This window comes from Amblyomma maculatum, unplaced genomic scaffold (genome assembly GCF_055883805.1).
Source record: "Amblyomma maculatum isolate TAMU_Amacu unplaced genomic scaffold, ASM5588380v1 scaffold_13, whole genome shotgun sequence".
In the NCBI taxonomy this organism is placed as follows: domain Eukaryota; kingdom Metazoa; phylum Arthropoda; class Arachnida; order Ixodida; family Ixodidae; genus Amblyomma; species Amblyomma maculatum.
The window spans coordinates 12,149,429-12,177,173 of record NW_028146738.1 but is presented as its reverse complement, the minus strand read 5'-3'; the positions used below and the strand labels follow the sequence as shown (position 1 = coordinate 12,177,173).

Below are 27,745 nucleotides of genomic sequence, written 5' to 3'. Positions count from 1 at the left end.
CGGTAAGAAAATCTTGCCAATTTCTTTTTTTATTTTTTAGCCCTCGAAAATATTTTGTTTTTGTTACAGGGAACTGTGCTGACAGAGAGGAAACAAGGAAACGAATGAATGCATCCTAATTCAAGCAGGTGCCCAACATTTGCTTACCATACATTTGCATTACCGATGAAGTCAGGGGACACTTGTCAACATCATACGTATATTTTATTAAAGTATTCATTCAAAAAAATTGCAATATTATCACGCATAATATTTGCTTTCTAAACAGAAAGCTCCAGGGTACTCTTCACCATCTGACTTGTACAGGAGGAGTGCAGAGCCTGGTCTGACCTGCGAAGAAAAAAGGACTATAGTAAAAGAAATGCACAATGGAATGCAAAAGGTAACAACGGTTGCAATATCTGCTTCCAGGAAAGCGCATTTTATATTTTTTAGCATGTTTCACGTTTGTAGCTTCTTGTGCAACAGGATTGTCTTTCTATTCTAGTTGATCATTCATATCTTCACTAGAAGCACTCTTTCACTCATAGGGAAACATTCATTGATCACCCTCAGGAAGTATGTGTGTTTGTGCCACAGTTCTTGCCGCTGCTGCCAATGTGGTTCGATGACGATGAAATCATGAAAATTTTCCAAACATTTCTTTGAGTACATCATGAATGGTTGGCTTTTCCGGGCAGTTTATTCCTTCCATTTTCCATTTACCACTAAAAACAAGTCCAAACAAGGAGTTATCGGAAGGATCAGAGATACTGTCAGGGGTGAAATATGGGAGCACAACCAGCTAGTGATGCAGTAGTATGCGTACACGCACGATTTATCTTCTTCAACTTCTAACGAAAAAGCAATACCAATGCCACCAACGTAGTTCAAACAGCAAATATGAAAGAAACTTCAAAATTCAGACTTCAAATGCAGTGTTCCTGAGCTCTGTTATGCCCAGATGTTTATCAGTGGGTGACAGTTCCACTTTCTGACATAACCACCTGCACAATTTTACTCATCGGAGGTGCAGTAGTTTGCAGAAGACGAAGGGTATCGTAAACTTCGAGACAAGCACCACCAGCAGCATGACAGGAATTGTCAAAAACCATTCGACAAATTTTGACTGATAAAAAAGAAATGACACATTATGAGAAATGGCACACACTCACAAGTGCTATCTGACAATAGGTTTTGTTGTCAAAATATCGCATCTTACATAAGAAGGGTTGCTCTGTTCGTTCCGGCAAAATCATTGTGGGAATTGAATGACCAGGCATAAAAATTCATTTTGAAGTCTAGAGGCAAGTACATCTTCAAAGTTTAAAAATCATTTTAAGGATTCACCTTCAAAGACTAAGAAGCTTTCATTTTTGAATTAACCAGGTGCACAAGTCTCTAGGTAAGGGTGCATATCAAAGTAGTAGTTTCTGTTTACAGAGAAGCATTAAGAGATGTGGTGGTCCTCGGGATACTTCCTTCCCTGTCAATATATCACGTCTTCTGGAGGAGTGTCCTTAACGTTGTGTGTAATGTTGTGTTTTATCACATGAATTGCGTGAACCGAAAAGTGCCCCTGAAGGTGAAGGATGAAGACCGGCACGTTGCCTTCTTGACGGCATAGACTGCTTGCACATGTTTGCTTGAAATTGTGCTAAGTCGGGTGGTTTTTTGAAAAAATTGGAAGGACGTTCAAGCTCTGGATTTAAAGGGCCACTGTCCAGGGTAGGCCCTTTTAAGCAAAGGAGCCCAGTGTTTCGATCAGGTACCGGAGATAGTCTGTGCAAAATGCTAGTGACACGCGCGCCGCAAAGCATCGAAAATACAATTCAAAGCTCTCTCATGCTCTCCTTCGGGAAGCCAGCTTCCCCGTTTCCTGCGCTGGCCCAACGCGCCATAGTTATGACGTACGTACCGCAAACGACGTCCATTGGTCCGTCTCGCTGACCGACGGGAGAAGGATGGGTGTCTACTGCTCGCTGCGCGCTTTTCCCTCGCCACGGCCAGACTGAATCCAGCGGCGTGCGCTCCCTCGGCCGTTTTTTTTTTCTTTTTTTGTGCTCGCGGAGTGCCACGCCCCACCTCCCGCCAAACGCGGAGGAAGCGGAATTTGTCTTGCGGAGGCTAGACTTCGGGCAGGAGAGTGAAAGACCTTTGCGAGGGAACGGAAGGAGAGAAGCATGACAGAATCGGGCGATTGCGGTGGCTGTAACTGCATTATTAGTTACTCTTTTCAAAAGCATTTTGCGGCCTTGTGTTCTAGGGGTGAAGTCTCACAGTCAACGGGGAAGAAAATATTTTCGACCGGAGGGTGGACAGTGGGCCTTTAAGGCTTGAACGGGACAGTGTTAATAGCTCTCCTCTGCGGCTTTCCTTGGAGAAGCTTTTTCATTACTGAAGAAAAGTTTGTCTCTTGTTTAGAGAAAGCATTGTTAGAAAAGTTCTCCACAGGATATATTGTTTACTATCTTCCAATAGCATAGAGTCACGGACGACTGCATAAGGCATAAATGAGCACTCCAGAAAAATTTGGATGAAAGTTATGGCTCGTCAAACTTGCCAAGGAAAAATGACATTTCGGTGATTAAGACAAATACTTTTGATAATTCTGATAATTTTGAAAAAAACACTCCTTTAACCCTTTGAGCGTCGAATATTCCTAAAATTTTGAACGATATGCGGCCGCAGTACCCACACAGCAAAAACAGTCAAAGGGTTAAAGTAAGCAATACTGCATGTGCATTCATCTTTTCAGCGATAAAGAAATTATGGCGACAGGTGACCCAGAACCAGATATACTGCTCAAAATGCTGACGTTTCAAAAATGCAGTTGTTTGAAATCCACAAAGAAAAAAAAACGTTTTAGGAAGATTTTTTAAGCCCCGCGGCTAACAGCAACTTATTAAGTGAGTTATAACTGGTTTCTGGTGTGGATGCACCATTTCCCGTCAAGATAATAACTTTGGGCTCGGCACCGCTAAGATCTTGTCAGCACTCGAGCAGGAATACCCATGACACCCACCCGCCATACTGAAGCCTCCCGGTAGTGTCAACTATACCAAGCATTTTGCTGGCACGATCCACAGGCAGCGCGATGCAGGTCTTGTACAGGAGGCCCGCTGAACAGTTCATAACACAAAAGCAGCAGGGTCACCCCAACCAAGCTGACACTGCTGTCACGTTAATGATCAGAATAACGTGCACATAGTAATGGGTTAGATGGTTATTAGGGATTAATGTCCTAAAGTGACCCACGCTATGAGAGACACTGCAGTAGAGGGTTTCAGAGTAATTTTGACAACCTGGAGATTTTTAACGTGCATTGACATTGCACAGCACATAAATCATCATCATTATCATCATCAGCCTGATTATACCCACTGCAGGGCGAAGGCCTCTCCTATATTTCTCCAATTAACCCAGGTCTGTGCTAGCTGCATCCACTTGACCCCTGCGAACTTCTTAAATTCATCTGCCCACCTAACTTTCTGCCGCACCCTGCTATGCTTTCCTTCCCTTGGAATTCAGTTTGTTACACTAAGCGACCATCGGTTATCCTCTCTTCACACTGTGTCCCGCCCATGCCAGCATACAAATGCCACTCCGTTTTGCCTCTATCGAAACGCAGCCATCAGCGGTCGGGTTTGAACCCGGGTACTCCTGTACAGTAGTCTGGCATTGTAATCACTGCACCACCGTATCGCATATAATAGGTAAACTTGCATAAACACGCTCGGTTATCACTAACTTCAGTTCCAAGCCATAGTTACAACCATTGGCCTTGGTAGCATATAAAGATTAGTGGTGGCACAGTTAGCTGGTATATTTAAACCCACTTATAACGCCATTGAAGTGCCACGAAAATGATTATTATAACCAATTTAGGCCGAAAAAACAAAGAAAACGTTATAAACTACGCATTTAATGACGAGGTAGCTTACACTTATTTCATAGTGGGAAGAAATTCGTAATCTGTAAGCATTGCCGTTTCACGGCAATCTGGCCGACATCTTTCAGCAGGGAATCCAACTGCTGAACATAGTGCAGTGGAAGGTTTTTGGAGGTGACTGCTGTGACAATAGCCTTGTCTGTCAGCTCTTCATCTGTTGCGACTGTATCGTCGGCACGTAAAAATTCTTTGTCCCAACGCGTCGCTGTCACTACCGCTCACTGTAGACCAAAGTTCCGTCATCACTGTGTCAGCAGGAATTACTCGACCTTCCGCGTTGCCGGCATCTCCAGTAAAGCCCACTTTCCTGAAGCAGTTCATGATGGTGGAGGAGCTTACTTCTACCCATGCCCCAAAAATTAACTGCACTGCTATCAGCAGCGAGATCTTCAAGTCTGTCGCCGGTCGCCGTTCTCGGACAGAAATGTCGAGGTTCAGCACGAGCCTGTGCAAAACACGTCGGCGATATAGCGCGTTGAAGCAGGCAGGCATCCATGAGGCTGCAAGCCTGCAGTGGTGTTAGATGGGAGGAAAAAAACTTCCACATGCGACAGCTTCTGAGCTGTCTGGTGCGCAGGGCAATTGTCGAGCACTAATGCCCCCTTCTTGCCATCACGCTGATCAAACTCGACCAGCTACTCGTGGAAAAATGCACTTGTCATCCATGCTTTTCCATTGTGATGGTAGTGAACTGGGACCCTCACGGCACCACGAAAACAGCGGGGATTTTTGGATTTCCCTGACTATGACGAAGGTGGGGCACTTGTCGCTGCCGTCCATGTTATCACATATGAAAATGGTCACGTGCAACCTGCTTTGCTTGCCACCCTTACAAGGGATCGTCCTTACAGGAATCGCCTTTGGCAGCATGCCTCTTCGATGGTAGCATCTGGAAAAATGGCTGTCTCGTCCTCAATGTACAATTCCCAGACAGCGTAAGCTTCTTGGATGCAAGGAAGCATTTCCTCAAGCCGTTTCTGCCTAGCGTCTACGCCAAGCGATCCTGCATCTCCCACGGTTGCCTTGTAGACGATTCCATGTCTCAAATTGAACCGTTGAATCCAAACACCCCCAGGCTGGAAATCGGTGTTGCACAGGAGGTATGCGAAGTTCCTCTGTCCACTAAAATGAAGGCACCAATCAGCAGGTTCGCTGCATAGGCGTTCAAGAACCACTGGTAGAGGGCCTGTTCTAAGCCTTTGCACGCCCCGTGTCGAACCCTTTTTCGGCGTTGTCCATTGCATGGGCAGGACTGGAATCACTTTCATTCTCAATCTTGAGCGTGTTGCAGATGATTGCAGATACTGTCAGTTGCATCAGGCCGTATTTGCGCACCAAGTTGCACACTTGCGCCATCCTTGTACTCTTGTACAATGTTCTGCTTTCCCTCTCCCTCAGAATGCAGTGGCTAGTAGTGCCTTAGGCCTTCCCTCCTCCTCAGCATGAGGAGTGCTCCCTCATGTCTGCAGCATGCAAGCTTCCCCGGCGCACCCGGCCAACACAATGGCTCGACGCGCTCTGTCCTGATTTTCGTTTTTGTCTGCTGCATCAGCGTTGTCGGCGTCTCTGTGTCAGTGGGTGATTTTGTGGCTGTCGCATTTAAGTTTTTGTTGACTTTTGGTGACCATATCTGATTGTTATATCCAACAATGTAATGTGACGCCATTGTAGTAAGTGGTTTATTTTATCATAGAACACATGGAAAATCTGATGGTGCAGTGGCTGCCCATTGTTATATCTGATATGCCATCAAAATCGGCATTATTATAAATGGGTTTGACTGCACCACTCATTTGGCGATAGCAAAATAACCAGTTGCTAAAATCATCAGTACTTCCATCGCTGCTACCGCTTAAATGCCAAGCTTGTTGTGGCCCAACCGCTATAGTGACTGCCTGTGGTCCTAGCTCCTGCAACCCATCTAGAGGCATGGAAATATTTGAACCTCCTTAACATCCAGAAACTGAATTTACTGTTCATCTAAACTCAAGACAAAACACTACGACATTAGTATTTCACTCTTGTCACATGGTTTAACTTGCTTTTTACTCAGAGTATCGACAACTAGCACGCAACAAAAGCCCACGCATGGTAATGTCACGCATTGCATAAAACCGCTACGTTGACAGCAAGCATGTGGGTCCAAAACCAACTGCAGCTGCATGCGGCATGTTACTGGGCTGCACCATCCTGCAGTTGACAGATTTGAGGCTGACAAGCGGCGATTATCTTGCTTCAACCACTGTAATAAGATATGTGGTTCATGCAGAAGCGACTCAGCTTGTGGAAGGTAACAGAAGGAATGAAGTTGTGGCCCACGTGCACAGCTGAAGCTGCTTCGCAGTGACTGCTTTGATTGCTCTCACTCTGTCAGTTATAACCCATAAACTACTTATCTCAGTTCACATAAAGAACAAAAGTGTACAACAGAAACATTGGTGCAGTGCGGCCCTCAAGCAATGGCATCTAATGGTATGGTTTCGTGTTGATGCCTCTGGTTTGCCACAGCATTTGGCCCATCACATGGCTTTTAGTCCGGCAACAACAATGCTCGAGGGCTTAACAGAGGCCAGATCCCGCGATGGTCCTGTTTGTGAACTGATTCCTTTTGCCGCTCCTAACTGGCTGACTGCTGTCATGTCTGGCATGACGTCAAATTTCCGGTGGTGGCTTCGCGCTTTTCGATGACGTCACGAAGCGTGGCCACTGCTTTGAAAGGAACCATTCTGTCGTGCGGTGCAGGAGCCTCGGAGAGTTGGTTCGCTTCAATAGGGAACCGGTCTGCGCATGCAGTTTGTAAACATGACGCCGCGTATGCATCCTTTCCTTTTCGCTGCACTTTGCAGCCGCAGTCAAAAAAGGCGGCAAAAGGAACAAGATGATGCCTTCTGCATGCTTAAGGCGGGTTTGCAGCCAAACGTCAGGCTGACGAATTAAAGCAGTAGGCCTGTGCCGATCGTGATGAGAAGTGGGTACGAAGGGGTAGCGCGAGCAGTACATTTGGCGAAGGCACGACAGGCACTGCTGCCAAAAGCGAAGGTGATCTATGCACTCCGATTACTACTTTGCGATCGGGAGCTCTCTGTTAGTAGAAAGGCAGCCATTAGGCTCCCGCAGTGCCCGAGGCAAATAATTCACGTCGGTAAGTGTGCTGGCTGGGTTTTTTTTTTCGCTTTCTACATCAGCAGATAGGGAGAAGACTGTGGTGGCTAGAAGGGGAGGAGACGCCAGCGCCGGCGTATACGCCAAGAAAGCGCGATCCTCTGGTTCATGCGCTGCCGCAAAGGCCGTGGTGGCGCTGCGGTCAGCTTGGCGATGCAGTCACACGATCGCACTCATGTGCAGGTTCTCGCGGTGTCTGGACGGCATGGCAGCGTTCCTGTTTGTTCGCAGCTGTCAGCGTGATTTCTTGTTTATGGCAAGATGTGTTTCGCTGCTGGCATGTTAATGTGAGTGCCTAACTTTGCCATACAGATGAAATCCAGCGCAAAAAAAAATCGCAGTATGTCCCTCACAAACAAAATTAAGTTTATGTTCTTACTAGGCTCCACTTCAATATTTTAAAGCCCAGAACTGTCAGTGCAACGCTACGCAGGAAAGAAAAAATATGCTGGAACTTAGGAGGGTGCTGTAAGTTGCATATTTATTCAAGGTCGAATGTATTAATTCTTGTTTTAGTGGAAAGTGATATCCTTTCCTCCCCATTTCTTAGTGTCAAGCGATGCAGTGTTGGTATTCAATGTTTAATGTTTTTTCTTTCTAATTACACAGAAGCGTGTGTAAATGTATCTTTTATTCTGAATTACCCTGAATGGTATGATGTGCAGTACATTGCTATTACTATGATGTACAATAAATTTTTGATATGCTTTGTTTTCTTGTTTGGAACCCCAATCACAAATTTTAGGAGTAATGCTGATGCTTCCTATTTTTGAAACTGAAGGAGGTGGAAAACATCGACCAAAGAACAGCCAACCTTTTTTCTTTCGTTTAATACTCCTTTTTAATTTTCTTCTTACATATTCTTTTATGCCCCGGGGCAATAAACAACATCGTTGAAAAAGAAAATGCGACCGCACGGAGCAGAAACTTCTTTCCATCCTTATTCTTTTGGTCTATCTCCTGCTTTCGACATGCACTATCTTGACCAGACGAGAATCATTCAGACCCTTCAATTCCTGAAACTGAAAGGATTCGCGAATAAAGCTTATATAGATACGCTGATGCTCGCGGCACCAGAAGTATTGGAGTACCAATAAATCGATTTTAATGGTTTTGCTTGTCGGGTTTCACGTGCCAAAATTACTCGGGCTATGAGAGACACCGCAGTGCAGGACATCGGAATTTCGACCACCTGGAGTTCTTTAACTTGTACTAACATCAAACAGCACACGGGCGCCTTGCATTTCGCCTCCATCGAAAAGCGGCCGCCGCGGTCGGGATGCGATCCCTCATCCATGGGCACAACAGTCGAATTCAAATTCGACTAGCGTTTAATGAGCTAAACCATTACCTGCGACATCACTGAAAGGCCGCGTGCTGCATGAGCGGCAGGCATGCGTATGCTCAAGTACCGTGGTTCAAGACGAGTGGCGTGTACCATGCATTGCACTACGGCCAACAGCGCCACCTACGCTCGGCTTGAAATGGAGGAGCAGCTTCCATGCGCCGTTGGCGTCCCCTCCCCCTTCTAGCCACCACAGAGAAGACTGACCAATGTCTGGAATGTGGCCAAATTCCCGGTGTCATCGGCTGCATTCTCATCATACTAACAGCCATTCACGAAATTTTCACATGCACTGAAAATGCTTGAGTGGCTGGCAAAGCTGAGGACGCAGCCCCCCAAGACAGGTAGGCGGTTGTGCTGGCGTGGTGCCCCCATATGACGTCACTTGTGCGCCGCGATGGTGACAGTATCTCCTCAGTCATAGAGCTAGCGTGATTTGGAGGCTACGCATCACTATGGGTGTTGTAGACCGTGCTGTTCGAATAGTTTCCACTTTGTGAAAACAGAGAACTTATTCAATTCAAGCAAAATTTTCACTGTGCACGAGAAAGAAGACAAATGTGCGTGCAACACCATCTAGCTGCGAAAAAAGGTACTTGTGCACCAAGAAAACGCTGTGGCAGTTGTTAACAGGAAGTTTTGCACCAATATTTCAGTCTACTATTATCTAATTTGATTTACTACGTAATTATGAGATTTATTTCTTGTTTGACACCAACCCGATAGGCATATTCGGTGTAAGAAAAAGCCACATGCTTGTCGCATACACGCCCGAGATTTGGTGCTCACGCTGATTGGTCGTCGCCTTTCCCACCCTCCTCCCAAAGTGGAACCTGCAGTCTCGTTGACATCAAACTGACGTCATCATGAAAGAAAACGGTTCCCAAAAGGAACCTCCCTTGGATACGGCCCCAGGCTATGTATTGTTTAGAAAGGTGCATTCGAGGTGGCATTCCACAACTGGCACTGTATTGCCGCAGCTCAGGTTGCTCTTGAATCTGCCTTGCATGTCATCTTGTGTTTTGGCAGCTGTGTGTGGCACCTAAATAACTGCTGACAATGTTTCCAGTAAAAGGTGCCTGGCTGCCTTTGCAATGCATCAAAAAAGCACTAAATTTCTTTGTCCCGAGAGAACGAAGTTAAACAGTGATGTGGATTTTGCTTCCATTGAACGCAGTTGCAATCCAAAGGACAGTAAAAAAAAAAGTAATTACATTGCAAGAAGGCTATATCATCTACAAAACAATTTATATTACTCTAAATACTATGATTCCCCCCCCTCGCATATGATTTCTAGTAAACATTACAAATGTAGCATACTACGTACACTAACAATGGGTGAAAAGAAAATTTACAATATCTTGTACTCTTCAGAGTCTCTTGTGGAAATGTGAGGTTGCAGCGGTGGCCTAGTTGTACTACAGGCATGCTGAAGGTGCTGGGTTCGATCCCCTGTGCTCCGATTCAATGAGTACAAGCTTCCCATGGCCTGGTACTTGGCTTATCAATTTAATTTGCAACCAATGTTAATTACTCATATTCACTTTGCAACCAAAAATTTAATATTCATACATCCTCCGTAGCACATAGTATACAGTGCAGTTTGACCATGGAATTTCACTGATTTGCACAATACTCAAGATCAGCCATGTATCATGACAAAGATTGTACTCTAACTGGTAAAACTTGGTAGTAGCATGGCCTCTTTTTTTTCTGCTGCATCGGGACATAAAAACCCCACATAACATTTCTTTTTTTTTTTTTGTCTAACTCCTTTGGCCTGTCATTTTCAACAGTGCCCATGGTTTCAGGGTAGGGACATGTAATATGTAAAATCTCGAGTAATTTGTAAACCACAGTTGCTATAAGACTCAATTCACGTCACACTTTTATTGTTTCAAGTGTCCAAACCTTCTGCATATGCAAGTTTCAAACTTTCATATTCACTAGGGCTTATTTGCAAAGCATTGCAGTTGCCCCCCCCCATTCATGAGTGCACAAGTCTTGTGATCTGAAGCAGTGTGGTTCTTATACCACGAACCAGTACCAATTTTTGCACTGTCACTCGACTGTCACATTGACGCACTGCTGTGACAAAGCCAGTGAACTCACCCACTGCATTTCGGTAGACAGCGAGAAAAAGTGACCGGAAGGAACCCCGCACTGGACTCGTGGGCTAGTGCATGAGTGAATTCGAGTATCATATCCTGCTGCAGCCGGAGGAATGTGTCTGTAGGCACGCCAAGCTGCTCCAGGATGGTGATCAGAGGTCTGTTTAAGGTCACTGCCCCTGGAAAGTAAACGAAATGAAACATTCTCCAACCTTGACAAATTCCCAGTATACTTAAGGGGGGATATGGATCTTAGAGACATTGTTTTTATTTACAGATCAATTTTAATGAAACTGCACATACTTGTCCAGTTTTTCTTGCTTATTTCAAATATGCAATTATTTTTCTTGTCGGCCAATCGATTCCAGAGATATTAAGAAATTTCATGTCATTGTTTGCTCAAACAATGAAAAAAAATTACTCATCAGAAATTTATTTTTAATATAAGAGTAGATACTGCAGTGTCTGATAAATGCAACACTGGAAGCAGTTTTCAAACTGATCTAATAATATAGATTTAACAGTTCACTGAACTTAGTGCTCCCATAATGGCAGCTGGAGGTGAAAAATTAAGAGGAAAAAAAAATTTGAAGGTGAAAATAAAAACTATTCCCAGCATTGCTTGCCCCGTGCTTTCAGCTGCACACTGCAAAAAGAATTGTAGCTCTAGCTGTCCTAGGTGCCGAGAATGACTTGAGCAAGCTTTGAACATCAACGATAAACACAATTTTGAGAAAATGACAAAAAACAAACAAAACAAATTTAATGAGGGAATGTGAAAAATATGTGCAAATTTCATTTCAAAATGACTAATAAGCTCCTGGCATATATTCTGACTGGGTTTTGCCATGAATATGGTGCTTTCGTAGGGCTTTTTGCACATTCTCAGATTTTGCCCGCCTGCGTGCAGATTCCCTGCTTCTGCGCAAGTCCTTCTCTAACATGCACTTTTCGCTTTGCATGCTTGGTTTTAGACTCATCTCACTGAGTATGGCTGCTGATGAATTTGAGCTACCTGCGTTGAATTTTATTACGGCTTTGGCTACAGCAGCCTCTACAGCAAACAGCGAGGCATTGGACGCCTTAGGTGCCAGAGCCCATATCATTGAATAGAAGCTTTCATTGTTGTTCTGAGTTTTGCCGTGCAGGCATCTCTCAAGCAGCTTCTTGTCTGATAACCGCTGATAGATGGGAAGCAGGGCCTCGAAAACTTGGGGAGGCAGGTTTCTGGGATGCTTAGGCACTGGCTCAGCCCTAGACTTTGCTGAACTTTGCTTGCGCTAGGAGCTAGGCCCTGATGGGCAAAAACTGTGTTGAGACTTTGCATCAATGGATGTGATATGATATGTGGCCATTACTGCCCTGTGCATGGCATCAATGTCTCTTGTGTGTCATTAGGGCCCATCCATAATAGGAGGTCAGCCTACTGATGAGGTCTCCTGTCAGTTTGCCGATGTGCTGTACGCGCAGCTAGCGTAAAATATGGTGGCTGCAGACGTTAAGAAGCAAGTTTTTCTTTTTTTTTTTGCGGGAGTCATTTATCCTTGCATGTATGAATCAACAAAAGCATGTGGTCAGCTGCGATCATGATTTGCCCCAAGTGCGGCGTGATAATCGAACCAGGCTTGTGCAATCAAGCCATCATGGGCACTCTGCCAAGTTCACTCCCCACCACCGCAGGAGCTATCAAAAGATAAATGCGCCGTGACGTTATTGCTGCGCAGCATCTTGGCACGCTGCCAAGAAATGAGCTGTGGATGAGACGACCAAAACGAAGTGGCGCGCGCCATCGACATGCAAACGAAAACGCTCGCGATTTCTGCTGCCGCAACACAAAAACCTTGTTTTGAGCTGCCGCGGTGGCTCGAGCAGCGAGAGGGACGCAGTTCCAACAAGTTGGAAATTTTTCGCTCTGTCGCTGCCACTCGCCGCTGAGATCGCTAATCGCTTGCATGTGAGCGAGCTGGCCTTAACGTTTTTTTTTTTTTCAAAATTCTGGGCGCAAAAGTGGAGGGTGAGTTCATTATGCGACAAATACAGTATCGTTTTCTTGCGTAAGTGCCGTTACAAGCAGATTTCTGTATTAGAATTATCGATATATCGAACTATTTCACGATCCCCTTTCGAGTTCGATATATCCGAGTTCGACTGTATATCCATACACCTTTTTCTTGCTCCAAGACGAGGTATGTCTTGCTGTCACCATCACACAGCACTGTAGTGTACCGCAGTTGGTGGCGCTTGAGGGACCTGCTGAACAGTATATCAAGGTGGCCTCCACTTCCATTTCTCCTGCCTTTTTCGTTGTTTTTTTGGCATACATGGCTGGCTGCCCATGTTTCATACGAAGGGTCATCTTCCTTTAGACCCAACTTGCACCCGGCACAGAAATTACTCAACACAACATAATCAAGTATCAAGCCACTGAACAGTTCAATTACTACACCGACGCCGATGTGGGATGAATGTCCGCGTGTCATCCAGGAACCATAGTAAGAAATGGCGATGTTGCCGGGATTATCAACGTTTAGTTCGGAGTAGAGATCGCGCCGCCATGCTGCAAAACGACGGCACGACCTCGAGGAAAGTGAGCACACGCGCGGGTCGGCAAAAAGTAGGGGCAGGGGCACGCGGGCGGTGGTTCGATCACGTGCAGGTCACATGCCAGGCAGACGATGCTAGATTCACTCGCGGTCCCTAGATAGCGTGGCGTGCGAAAGCGCGGGTGATTTAAACACATTTTAGGTGGAGATGATTGATAAAACCGAAATTTAGCGTTTTGAAAATGTTTTTTTTTTTTGCTTCTTTGCGGATTTTGTGTCGTGTGAATACAAAATATGCTTCGTTATAACCGATTTAGTGTCAAATTTTCAGTTTTTCATTTTGTTATACAGATAGAACTCCCATAGAAATAAAGCACAGCCAACCAAACTTTGCTTTTACTTCGTTATATCCAATAATTTGCTGTATCCGTGTTCGTTATAACGAGGTTCGACTGTATATGGAGCTCGACGGGGATAGCAAAATAGTTCGATATATTGATACAAAAATTGTCTTGAGACGCCACCTGGGATCGTGAAAAATGATAGGGTATTTGTCGCGTAGTCAACCCAGTAGCATAATTAACCCACCCCCAACTTTTGGCCCCGAGAATCTGAAAAAAAAAAAAAAAAAAAAAAAATGTTCGGAGGAGAGTCTCTTCGTTTCAACCGTCGCATCCACCGTTCATTTATAGGCAGCGCGTCAAGATGCTACGCAGCGATAACATCAGGACATGTCTATCTTTTGACTATGTGTTTGATAGATCCAGTGGTGGCAGGGAGCGAACATGGCAGAGTGCCCGTGACGGCTTGATTGCACAAGCCTGGTTTGATTTATCACGTCCCACTTGGGGCGGGCGTAGTCCACTGCCACAAAATCATTGGAAGTGCGATAGCTGCAAATGCCATTTGAAAAAAAAACAATGCTAAAAGTCGGTGTCGTAATCGCAGCTGACTGCGTGCTTTCGTTAAATCATAGATGAAAGAATGAACGACTTGCAAAAAAAAAAGACGTTCGCAGCAGCCATGGCTTACGCTGCGCGGCACGTTCAGCACGACAAGTAACATTATGTACAGGGCGAAAAACGAGGATGAAAAAAAATGCAAACAAACAAGAGCTTGTTTGTTTGCGTGTTTCTGCCCATCTTCGGCCTGTCTACGGCAAGGATGAACGACCCCAATCCCCCCCAAAAAAAGGGAAAAAGAAACTGCCGCTTCTGTGTCCGAAACCACGCATGTGCAGCACGACGACATGAGACGCCTTCATGGACGCGCATCGCGCGTCAGCCGCCGCACGCAGACCGTTCCCAACACACACTGGAGAAAGTGTCTGCCACAGGCTGTGCTGGCTTGTCTGCGCATGCATAGTGCGTGCTGCTGCGAACGGAGACCGGGTAAGAGAGAGAAAGCGGAGAGATGAGTGGGCACATCCTTGCGCTTCGCTCTATCGTGTTTTTCTTCTCTCCTGAACACCACTGCTGCATTGGCTCTTTCGTTCCTTCCCGCACATAGCTTGCAAATGTCACATTATGGCGTGCAGCAGCGATCACCACAGATGCGGGCGCCTTTGGGGAAAGGGCGCGGCGCTGCCCTAGACCCGCCGTCGCCAATCTGCGCCCTCTCATTCCGTCCGCGTGTAGCTTGAAAACGTCATGCAGCAAACGGCCGATGATGCGATCGTCTTTGGGGAAGTTGCACCGTCCAATGCGTGCTGTGGAGTTTGATATATCGAATGACCGGTGAAATTGAGTTCGATATATGACGCAGCTTTCCTATACTTTTACATGAGATTTTCAAGGGGATATTCCATGCGTACGAGTATGGTATAACCAAAATTCGGAATATCCGGGTTCAACTGTAATACGAATTCATAAAATTCCCCGGACAAATTGCATTGCATTCAATGGGCAAAAAATTTGGTTGTTACGAACCCTTGTTCTCTTCACGACGGGCGATATGGACTTCGGTATTACGACCATTGAGGCTCGCGCATATGTACAGCAAGAAAAGCAGCACAGCACGAATCACGCACACATGCCAAAAAAGAAAGCCGGAAAAACCATCTTGGGAACCTGCGGCAACAGCGAAGTTGGTGAAGAAGCGTTTCTCCCTCAGTTGACGGCAGAGATCTCTTTTATTTCGTTGTTGCTCACTGCAAACGAACCAGCCAGCCCGGCGGAGTTGTGCCTTGCTGCCCCCTCCACATTTCTCCACCACCCCTCAGTCTCCCCTGCAGAATACTGCAATGTCACGAAAGCGGAAGGCAATGACCTTTAAGGACAAATTGGAAATTTCAAATAAGGTGGACAGAGAGCCCAAGAAAAAGTGCACTGACATGGCCTAGGCCTGCCGCTGTCAACGTTGTCAACAATCGTTGGTCAGCGTGACCAAATTATACAAAATGTACAATGCTTCATGATAAATTCAAAAGAAGCGAAAACTGCCCACCATCTGAAGTTGTAAGAGGCTCTCCTAATGTGGCTCAGAGAGGTCCCGGCAGCCCGCATCAACATCGACAGAAAAGTGCTTCGCAAGAAGGCAGCAGACATTGCACTCACATTGGGAATTAACCTTCAGGCCTCTAGTAGGTGGATTCACCGGTTCAAGGTACGGCATAACCTTTCGTACAAGGCCATTGCGTGGCGAAAGAAAAAAAGTTGACGCCTACGCCGTGGAAGACCGGATGGCAACAGCGCTGCCCTCCTATATACAGTCGAACCTCGATATATCGAACACAGATATATCGAATTATTGATTATATCGAACACTTTCTATATCCCGCGGAAAATCGCATGCATTTTTAATTTTTTATTTCGAACGGCGTCGGTTGCCAAATGGATAAATCGAACTCCACCACCCCAAACCATGTGCACTCTGTTGACAGGAGGCGAGCTTTCCCTCAACGCCCTCGAAGATAGCGGCGGCGCGATGGGCGTTCCCGACTGCTGCGCACGATCGCTGCATACATCGGTCGTGCCGAGGGCGTCATTTGAACGTAGCGGCGTATGCACGCGGCGGCTTGGCCGGGCTAGGGTAGCTAGCCTGATTTAGTTTGTCAACGACTAACCGCGTCTCGGCGCCGCCACTTGTGCTGCGCCAGTCGTTATCGTGTGTGGCCTAGGCCTGTCACGGCGTGGTCAGTGTTGTGATGGCTGCAAACGCGAAGAAGCGGACGACCCTGACATTTGCTGCGAAATTGGAAGTGATCCGCCGCGTTGAAAATGGTGAAAAAAAGTCAAGCGTTGCCGAAGCTTTCAGCATACCGAGGAGCCCTTTGAGCACTCTGCTGAAAAACAAGAGTGACATAAAGGCCAAGGCGGAACAAAACCAGCACTCAGGCGCGGCAGGTACGCAAAGCTGCCTTTGAAGACGTTGAGAAGGCGCTGCACAAATGGTTCATCGATGCAAGGGCCCGGAATATTCCTGTATCGGGACCGATGATACAACAGAAGGTCAAGAACTTTGCGTTCATTCTCGGTGCCGAGAACTTCAATGCCAGCAGCGGTTGGCTGCAACGTTTTAAGGCCCGCTTTAACCTTGTCGGGAAGACAGTCTCGGGGGAAAGTGAGGACGCCAATGAAGGCGAGATCAAGAAGTGGCTTGAAGAAGAGTGGCCTAAGATTCTCGTCAAGTATGAGCCCAATCAGATATTCAATGCTGACGAGACGGGCCTGTTCTGGCAAATGCTTCCGCGACAAACGCTCGACACGTGCGGAGACAAGTGCCACGGCGGCAAGCAAGGCAAGGCTCGTATTACAGTTCTGTTGGCTGGAATATGGACGGCAGCACGAAGCTGCGGCCACTTGTCATAGGCAAGTTCCAAACCCCGAGATGCATGCGCAACTGCCCCAGTGTTCCGGTGACATACGCATGGAACAAGAAATCGTGGATGACTCGGGAGATATTCCAAAAATGGTTGAAGGCATGGGACTCGGAGCTGGCGCGTCAAGGCCGGACAGTTTGCCTCATCGTTGACAATTGCACAGCACACCACACTGATGTCCAGCTGAGCAACATTGAAATTAAGTTTTTGCCGCCGAACACGACGTCGAAGCTGCAACGATTGGACCAGGGCATCATTCGCGCTTTCAAATCCATTTATAAACGTCGGCTGATCGACATTTTGCTTCTCAAGCTGCGGATGGGCCAAGAGCTAAAGATAGACCTTTTGGGTGCCATTCAAATGCTGAAAGCCTCGTGGGACAGCGTCAAGCAGTCGACAGTAGTTCACTGCTTTCGGCATGCGGGATTTGTAAGCCGCATTGAAGAAGCTTCCGAGCAAGCAACTGAAGAATCAGCGTTGGACGACAGCACAGAGGAAGAATGCCAGCTCAAAGAAACCTGGAGCCAGTTGGAGCGCTTTGTCGGTGCTGAGCCACACAGCATGTGCATTGATGACTTCGTTGGCGGTGATGACAGCACCGGAACAGTGGCGGAGTTGACAGATGTAGAGATTGCGGCGGAAGTTACTGCTGAGCGGCCAAACGAAGACGCTGCCGAGATTGATCCCGTAAGCGCTGCCCCGCTCCCGACTGCAACTGAGGCTGTAGCTGCTTTGGACCTTGTACGCCGCTACTGCGGCGCAATAGAAGGCGCTGGACTATCGCTTGTGGACCGTTTAGACTACGTTGAGGACGCCGTGGTTAAGCACGCGGTTGCCAATTTGAAGCAAGCTACGCTGCTACAGTACTTTAAGCCAAAGGAATAAATACTTTGTTTGAAACTTCAAGTGAGTATTTATTGCGCCACTGTGCCATGATTTGTACTAGTTTTTGACGCGTTTTCTACGTGATTTTGTATATCGAATTCCGGCAATATCGAACTATTTTGCAATCACCGCGCTGTTCGATATATCGAGGTTCGACTGTAGTAGGATATGAGGCAGGTGATGTCTTTATTGTAGACTAAACAGGGCTGTAGGGCTGTTCTACAATCTCCAGCCCGAAAAAAGTTTTTGCTTCAAAGGCGATACCTGCCAGGACAGAAAAGATGCCACTGACTGTCATTGGCAAGTATCAAACGCCTTGATGCTTTATGGCAGCCGGTGGATTGCCGTGCATCTACATGGCAAATAAAAAGGCGTAAAATTTGTCAGGTACCTTGATCGCAAAATTTCTTGCCAAAATATAAAAATTGTTTTGCTGTTGAACAAGCGTACCACCCACCCGAAACAAATGACACTACAGAGTGCTAAGGGGCTATTCCTGCCCCCGAACACAGCGTCATTTGCAACCACTGGATGCTGGATTTATAAGAAATGTTAAGCACTATTTCAAAGCTTTGCTGGTGCGCTGCCTCCTCACGAAGGTGAACGAAAGGACATGAATTTTCAGATCAGTCTTCTGGACGCTATGCATTTTCTCGCAATGACCTGGGATTGTATCACTCTTGCGACCATCGTTAATTGTTTCACGAAGTATGGGATTTTCAAATCCCAGACCCGATTCTGATCGATGTCTGGAACAAACTTGACGTCGACTGTTGCGTTGACGATTTCGTCACCGCGGACGACGACCTCGCCACCTGTGGTCTCCGCACTGATGAAGATATTGCAGAGGAAGCGTCACAACAGCCTGGCATTCCATGCAGTGACGAAGATGATGGCCAAAGCAGTCATGACTCACAGCCGACGGCAGCAGAAACGATGCACGCCCTCGATATTCTGCGGCGCGCCGTGACCTTTGAGTCTGTGTGGCAGAACCCAGCGGTCCAATTTTTCAGCTTTCATAGCTCTCTGCTGTCAGATTTCACGGAAAAGAAGGCGCAGTATATGCGACTTCTTTCAATGAAAATGAATGTTTCATACATGTTGAAAGGTTTGGAAACTGATTTTGCTCATTTTTTGATGATACGAAATTTCGGGTCATACACAAATTTTCACTTCCCATTGAGTTTCATATCACCGAGATTCTACTGTACCAAGGAATGGAAAGTGTCGCAGGGGGTGGCAGAAAGGCGGACAGATGAAGTTAGAAGTTTGCAAGAGTTAAGTGGGTGCAGCTAGCACAAGATTGGGGTACTTGGAGGAATATGGGAGAGGCCCTCGCCCTGCAATGGGTATAGTCCGGCTGATGATGACCATGCACAGCCTGCACTCGAATGCTGTGCTTATCGCATTTACCAATTCCTGAAGTCCCTTTGCAAAATGGCAGCCAGAGAAGCCAACAGTACTTACGTGGTACAGAAACCTTGATCACTTCCAGATACTCCCAGCTGGTGCAGGGAACCTTCCGCATGCTTGACTGCAAGCACAGCCGCTTATTGGGCAGCTTGGGGTTGACACAGAGCATGCCCTTGGCGCCCGCATAGCGAATCTGCATTGCTGATATGCAGTCCTTCAGTTTTATCGCCTTGTACACCTGCAGGATGCAAGCCACACAGCAGACTCAACATACTGGTGACAGCGGAGTAGTAGTGGACAAGACAGTTTTCATGGACACCACTGCAGCAGCACAATTCTGCCTTTCATCCTTAGGAACTGAACTAAATAAAAGCTTTCTCTCTGGTCTTCAGTGTTGATACTGCACAGAACGTTTCTTGCACCGACCAAAATGTGAGATGGCTGTGCTCAAGCAGATCCGGAAAAATGAAGATGAAGTAGCACTTGGCCTTTATAACAGTTAATTTTCAGAAAAAAGCCAAGTGACCGGAAACTGATGCAAGTTCCTAATGTATCCTCACAACTAAAATCTCGCTAATTCACCCTTCAAGGAGGGACCGGAAAATTGTTCGATTTAATTATCCCAAAGTTTGAATTATCGAATGGGCAGAAAAAACTGCCAAAAACCATTTGCATCAAAGCAATTTTATTTAATGAACACTTGGAATATAGCCGTATATACATTTAAAATGAAAGCTAAATGACAACAATTTCTCTTGGCTTCATCAACTGCTTTGTTTAGTACACTGTCAGCTTTTTCCCCTTGCATTTTTGAGGATGCTTCACCATATGGACGGTGATCCATGCTGTGAAGCGTTTTCACTAATGGCCCCTTTGCATTAAATATGAAAAATATGAAAATAACTGCATGGCACCGTCCCAACACCGAACTAATAAACCAGTGGCACAAGTTGAGATATCTGAAACGGTGTGACCAGGTGATGAGAGTGCCCCGATGGCAACTACAGGATAGAGGTGACTCCCCGACCTTCCTTAAACCTGCCTTAGCATGCACGCCTGAGGTGCACGGGAACCGCGGCTCTATGAAATTCAGGTATGGGGAGGTCAATTTGAACAAGCGATAGCCTAGCGGGTTGTACTTCGACGTGATCGCCCTCTGAATTAACTGATGCAAGCCGGCCCACGCACGAATTACAGTAGAATCTCGGTGATACGAACTCTGCTGATACGAAATTTGGTGTGATACGAATTCATAAAATTCCCCGGCCGAATTGCATTGCATTCAGTGGGCAAAAAATCAGATGTTCCGAACACTTTTTCTTTTCGCTACGGGTGATACGAACTTCGGTATCACGACCGGTCGAGGCCCACGCACACACGCACAGCGAGAAAAGCGTGCGCAGCGGCACAGCACTGATAGCACGGATCACGCACACGCGCGCGAAAGAAGAAAAAAAATTACAGCGGGAAAAAACCGGCTTGGCAACCCGCGGCAGCAGCGAAGTTGGCGAAGGAAGGTGGCGATATCTTGCCCCCCCCCCCCCCCCGCTCTCTCTCTCTCTCCCCTCCCCCCCGCATTTTTTTTTTTTAGTTGTGCGCACAGCCTTGCGGCCCTCTCCACATTTCTCCGCCACCCCGCAGGCCAGGCTCTTCCGCTTTCCGGAGTCTCCGCTGCAGCGGCAACACGTTGCTACACGTTGCTTTGTTTTCTCGTTTGTTGAGGCTGACACCGCATTGATAGCGCGTCGTTTTGTGATCATCTCGGCAACGCGAAAAGGTACATCATGCTGCAATGTCACGGAAGAGAAAGGCGTTGACCTTTAAAGACAAATTGGAAATTTTAAATAAGGTGGACAAAGAGCCCAAGAAAAGGCGCACTGACATGGCCAAGGAGCTAGGCCTGCAGCTGTCAATGTTGTCAACGATCGTTGGTCAGCACGACCAAATTATGCAGAATGTGCAGTACTTCGCGATGAATTCTAAAGAAGCCAAAACCGCCCACCATGTGAAGTTGGAAGATGTTCTTCTAACGTGGTTCAGAGAGGTCACGGCGGCCGGCGTCAACATCGACGGAAAAGTGCTTCGTGAGAAGGCAGCGGACATCGCACTCACACTTGGAATTGGTGACTTTCAGGCCTCCGGTAGATGGATTCACCGGTTCAAGGTGCGTCATAATCTTCCCTACAAGACCGTTTGTGGCGAAGGAAAAAAAGTCGACGCCTGCGCCGTGGAAGACTGGATGACAACCACACTGCCGTCTTACATAGCGGGATATGAGGCACGTGATGTTTTCAATGTAGATGAAGCAGGGCTGTTTTACTATCTCCAGCCCGAAAAAAGTTTGTGCTTTAAAGGCAATGCCTGCCGGGGCGGACAAAAGAGCAAACAACGTATCACAGTTTTGTTTTGTTGCAACGCCGATGGATCGGAAAAGATGCCGCTGACAGTCATTGGCAAATATCAAAAGCCCCGATGCTTTAAGGCAGCCGGTCGATTGCCCTGCGTCTAGAAGGCGAACAAAAAAGCATGGATGACGTCTTCTTTGTTTATGGAATTCGTCACGTACCTCGACCGCAAGATGTCTAGCCACAACAGAAAAATAGTTTTGCTGCTGGACCAGTGCACCGCCCATCCAAAACAAATGACACTACAGAGTGTTAAGTGGTGTTCCTGCCCCCGAACGCAACAAGTCATTTGCAACCACTGGATGCTGGGATTATAAGGAATGTTAAGTACCATTTCAAAGCTTTGTTGGTGCGCCGCCTCCTCGCGAAGAAAGAAAGGAAGGACGCGAACCTCCAGATAACTCTTCTGGACGCTGTGCATTTTCTTGCAATTGCCTGGGATTGTATCACTCTTGCGACCATCGTTAATTGTTTCGCGAAGTGTGGGGTTTTCAAATCCGCTGTGGCTACTGCCTCGCAAGTGCCAGACCCGATTCCCATCGATGTCTGGAATCAACTTGACGTCGACTGTTGCGTTGACGATTTCGTCACCGCGGACGACGACCTCGCCACCTGTGGTCTCCGCACGGTTGAAGATATTGCGGAGGAAGCGTCATCACAGCCTGGCATTCCATGCAGTGACGAAGATGACGATGACCAAAGCGTTGATGACCCACCGCCAACGGCAGCAGAAACTATGCACGCCATCGATGTTCTACGGTGCGCCGTGACCTCCGAGTCTGTGCGGGAGAAGACAGCGGCCCAATTTTTCAGTTTTCAAAACTCTGTTATCAGATCTCGCGGAAAAGAAGGTGCAGAAGGATATACGCGATTTCTTTCAAAGAAAATAAATATTTCGTACCTGTTGGAAGGCTTGAAAACGGATTTTGCTCGTTTTTTGGTGATACGAAATTTCGGGTGATACGAAAATTTTAGTCTCCCTTTGAATTTCGTATCACCGAGATTCTACTGTAACAAGTGTCTGACATCATATACTTGTATAGCTGTAGGCCAGGAATACCCTCGTCTCGTCTTCACCGAAAGGTGCAGACACTTTCTTGGAAATGCCTCGAAGTGCTACACTAGCCAGCAGTCCACAGGCACCACCACCACAACCAGACCCACGACAACTGCATGCATTGCACAATGGCAGCAAGCAGTGCATTGGCAAGGCAGACCACCATGCATACCATGCTTAAGGTGCGAATGATGAGGTATCAGGATGAAGTGACATACGTACCCGGGAAAGGCCTCGCAGCCGACAGACTTTCTAGAGCACCTGTGCAGGAGACTGGCGACATAGAGCTAGAGAGCAATGTCGAAGCTTTCGTCCGCTGCATGAGGACAACTCTCCCCATCAAGCAGCACTGCCTTGAGTGGCTAAAAGAAGCCCAGAAATCCAATCGCGTGTGCATATATCTCCGAGAACACTGCACAAAAGACTGGCCTTCCTGACAAGGTTTGCCCCTGGACGTAAGAGCTTTCTACGAGCATCGTCAACAGCTCACCGTAGAAGACGATTTGCTACTCTACGCAACTCGTGTGGTGGTGCCACTCACATGCATAAAAGAAATCTTGTGCCTTTTGCCCGAAGGTCACTTCAGCATCACGAAGACACAGGCTCACGCAAAGGACTCCGTTTGGTGGCCTACAGTGGCCAAAGATATCGAAACCATCGTAAAACATTGTCAAGAATGTGTCAAGACGTCCAGCAACTGCAAAATGCCGCTTCGGAGTACTGAATTTCAGTCAAGATCATGGCAGAGTTGTAATGGACCTTTTCTTGTTCAATAGCTACTGGTGGTTGATTGTGACTGATTACTACTCCAGATACCCGGAACTGACTCGTCTAGAGAAGCTATCATCGAGTGCAGTGATCAATCACTGTAAATCAATTTTTGCCCGACATGGCATTCCAGAGGTGGTGGTCTCCGACAATAGTCCGCAGTTCTAGTCCTCTGACTTCAAGTTTGCTCAAGAATACAGATTCAAACACATCACATCAAGTCCACACTACCCTCAGAGCAACGGACTCGCCGGGGCTGCTGTGAAAATCATTAAAACTTCAATGAAGAAGACTCAAGACCCTTACCTGACCCTCTTATCCTACAGGGAGACTCCATTGAAAAATGGCTACAGCCCCTCTGAACTATTGATAGGGAGGCGGTTAAGGGCAAAGCTTCCTCTTATTCCCAGAATGCTTGTTTGCCATTTGCCAGAGGTCACTAAACTCTGGAATTTTGAAACCCAATACCACGAGCAGCAGCGAAGAAACTAACGACATGGCGTGCGGCAACTTCCCAACCTTCTGGAAGGGGATGAAGTATGAGTGATGGACTTTAAGCGAAAAGAAACCATGGTGGCACCCTCGGGCGAGCCTAGATCGTTTATGGTTGACACTGGAGACGGTACTGTGCGGCAAAATTGAACCCATCTTGTCCCTTTTCTCAAGCCTGCGGAAGAGAAACGAGAGAACCAAGGCATCTATGAGGCTTCTCTACATGGACACACATGAAGGTGACGGCACGGATGTAAGGCTGCCGGAGATTTGTTTCCCCAAGAGATTCACACACAGCTTGCGCGGACGCCTCCCCCCAGCACACAAAGTGTGGACGTTGCGTCATTCCGCCCAAGAGACTGCTTCTCTGTCAGAGGAGATGTAGTAGACAGTAGCTACTATAGCCACTTGCAGTGGCTCGTCTTGGATAGCCTGGGGGATCGCTGCTGTGCGCTCGCAGAAGCTAGAAAGAGCTTCGGGTGCCACGGGCAAGCTGTTGGGGCTTCTCGTCACGGAAGAGGGTACAGCATGCTTCAAATGCTCACTTGAACAGCACGACACTTCCTGCTTCAATGCTGGACATAATGTGGCTGAGTGCTCGCTCCACTGTCGATGGCTCACTCACTGCTCGGTGGAAGGCGGCGATTCGCACAGCGTCGCTTCGCTTCGTAAAGCTTATTCGGTGACGCGAAAAATATTTTATCAGGCCAGTGAAAATGTGTGCAACAGCAGCAATTTAAGGACTGCAACCTAGCAATTCATTTGTGACTATAGAATGCCGCGAATCGAAAGAACGAACGGCGAATGCGACCCACGCACAGCAGATCCGCCGCGTCTCCGCTGCACGGCCGGGCGCACGTCTCCCTACCAAACTGTTCTTCCCGCCGCGAGGGGCGCGCGCGTCGCACCCCGAGTTACTCCTGCACGGTGCCTATTGCAATGCAAGGCTAGCTTTAATCGCTTTGCGTATGCAATAACGTTTTTCAGGCGACTAGCCGCAACAACTTTTAGACTAAGTATTTCACTTGAAGCACGCGGGCAATTGAGCCGCACATACACGAAGAAAAATTTGGAACATTAAGCTGCTTACACTCTTAACCCTAAAACTTGTCATCATTCCAAACTGGCACGTGTCTCTTAAGAAAGAGCAAATGCCCGCCAGCTTATGCAATGGAATTAGACCTAAGCTAATTACCGCTGCAGTTTGACAGAAAAGCAGACGACAGTCATGAAGATGTACGCGATAGGGCCACACAATTCTGATCACGCATTCAGCAAATCCTCGAAGGGCCCAGAACAGCATCATGCTGTAGAAAGACATTCATGGCTGAAAACCGTACCACATGAATGAACACAGCCATCAACAGTAAAGCGATCCTGTGCTGCATAAGCGAACTGGGCCAAGTGCCCGACTACAGGCAGCCACGAGACGTACCCGACATAGCGCCAGCATGCGAACGCGAGTGTGTGCAGGAATGTATGTCGTCATCAGGAAAAAAGAAAATAAAAGCAACGCAAGACAGTATACAGCAAGACAACTTACGCAACAACGAATTCATTACAGCGCGCAGCATGCGGGAAACAAATCTGCCTCGCCTTACCTTCTCAGTTCTATCATAGCCGCCACTACTTGGTTCAACTCATGGCCTCATGGCGTCCACAATTGCAGTCATCTTCATTGTGACAGGTGGATGGAATGCGTAAGCGTGCGCAAGTAGCGCTGCACCTTTCTCGCGCAAGGTGCCGTTGTCAGATGGGAGGAGGTTTGGCACCAGAAGGCGCCGCACCTCAAGGTCTCACATAACCTATCTACCCATCATCATTCATACATCATCCCCGGCACTTCCCCCCCCTCCCGGATGTCCGGGAGGCGGAGGTATTTGTTTTGGGATGACGGCCATACCCTGGCAAGGGGGCAGTCGTGTGGTGACACGCACACAGCAGTCACCGAACACTATGCCAACTGCGTTTAAGGTCCCCGCTGTGCTAGCAGGCCAAACACAGGGAGACCGGACCTTCTTTGGACCTCGGATGTCCTGAAGGACAACACTAACTTTAAAGGGCTTCATATCGATACTGTTATGGTACGCCCAGAAACCTCGCAAATAATCGGTGGCCTGCTCCACATGTCTATGAAGTCTTGCTCGCTGAGGTGACGCTGCTCACGGCTTAGGTGAAACCAGACCTCCCTGCGGACTCGTGCGAGTACCTCATGAAGGCCTGGGACACTGCGCGAAAAAGCAGCGGCGCACCTGGCAGACCAGACTTGGTACATGCACTCAACGAGCAAGAGCACAAACTGTTTCACAGCATGCCTGGGTAACGGGTTGAGGTACCGGACAGTTTGATATGGCACTCCTGGAATGCTAAACAAGGTAGCCACTCGTCGAAGGAGGGCTGCTGGGAGAAGACATTGTGTAAAGATATGCACAAGGTCTTCACGACCACCACAGAACGGGCAGACTGGATGCAAGCTCGCTCGTGTGAATGCTTTGCTGCGGATGGGAAGCCGTCCGTGTGCAAAGCGATACATGAACGTTGCTCTGCTTGCATCCAAAAAGTCTGCCAGTATCAAATTCCAGCTTGGACGCATATTGGACAGATCTGTTTGAATATACCTAGGGGGGAGCTTCGGCGTCAAAAGATTGGCTAGATCTTTTAACGGTACTGCCAGAATATCTATGTCGGCCTGGAGGCCTCTGAGTCGCTCCAAGCAGTTAGCTGCTTGGGCGTAAAAGGGCGAAGGAGAGCCAGAACGGGGAACACAGTGGGAAAACGTGCTTTGCGAAAAAAGACGAAGGCGGGTGCTCAGGAAGAACGAGGTCAAGCTTCGAGTCAGGGACATGTCTGAATTCAGGGCTGTCTGGGTCCATCTGACGTGTAGCACTGCGGTTACTATGCCCAGGTCGGGGAGGCCAAGGCCTCCCTTGTCCCGAGGCTGTTTCACCACAGGCCTCCCGATTTGATCAATCATTCCGTTCCACAGGAAACGGAAGAGGATTCTCTCAAGCTGCAGCTTGGTACGTGCCGGCAGAGGTGTTATGCAGGCAACATACGTCAGGAACGAAAACAGAATTGACCGAACGACAGTAGCCCGTGCCGTGAGAGGGCACGCCAACGTCCCATATTCTCTAACTCTCTTCTCGAGCTTCTCTTTAGCAAGAGGCCAGTTGGTCTCGGATAACCCGTCGGAACGGAAGTGGAAACCTAATATACGAACTTCATCCCTCACAGGAAGGCCATGAGAGGGGTTTGGACTGGACGGTGCTTGCCTGATGTACAGGGTGGCACTCTTGGATTTATTCAGCCTAGCCCCACTAGCCCTGCAGTACCCTTCTATGACGTTAAGGACGGAGCACACAGATGCCTCGTTCGGAACGACGATAGTCAGGTCGTCTGCATAGGCAAACATGGGGACAGGCGGAGAGCCTGGCGGTAAAGGAAATCTGCCTATCTGGGAGTCTTTTGCTAATCTTTGGAGGAGAGGTTCGATTGCAAGCACATAGAGAGCAGGTGATAGGGGACATCCCTGTCTAACTCCACGGCCTACATCGAAAGCCTGCGAAACCATACCTTGAACTGTTACCGCAGAGGTAGGCCTTGAGTACAAGACTCTCACCATCCTCTGAAAATCAGAGTGGAGGCCAGCCTCCTCTAACACTCTGAACAAGTAGGCATGACTAATGATGTCGAATGCCTTTTCTTGGTCGAATGAACAAAGAATACCTGATACATTACGCGCCTGCGCCCAAAGAAAGAGGTCTCTAAGGGCGAAACCATGAAGCTGGGTGGAGCGGCCTGGAACGCAACAAG

General features: G+C 47.6%; 1 protein-coding gene across 1 annotated transcript; it reads right to left on the bottom strand.

Moving 5' to 3' along the window:
* Positions 1 to 62: 62 nt before the first annotated feature.
* Positions 63 to 25,644, bottom strand: LOC146172208 (uncharacterized). Its single transcript, XM_084585746.1, has 4 exons — positions 25,534 to 25,644; positions 19,265 to 19,448; positions 10,551 to 10,728; positions 63 to 330 (listed from the first exon to the last, which is right to left on the bottom strand). Exons 2-4 carry the CDS (start codon positions 19,407 to 19,409, stop codon positions 261 to 263), a joined length of 393 nt encoding a protein of 130 aa, XP_084441872.1. The 5' UTR covers positions 19,410 to 19,448; positions 25,534 to 25,644; the 3' UTR covers positions 63 to 260.
* Positions 25,645 to 27,745: the final 2,101 nt, after the last annotated feature.

Coding starts and splice junctions, on each gene's coding strand:
- LOC146172208 (XM_084585746.1), bottom strand. CDS start 19,409: ATGCAGATTCGCTATGCGGGCGCCAAGGGCATGCTCTGTGTCAACCCC. Junction 10,729..19,264: donor GATCAAGGTTTCTGTACCAC/GTAAGTACTGTT, acceptor TTTACTTTCCAG/GGGCAGTGACCTTAAACAGA. Junction 331..10,550: donor TGTCTACCGAAATGCAGTGG/GTGAGTTCACTG, acceptor TTTTCTTCGCAG/GTCAGACCAGGCTCTGCACT.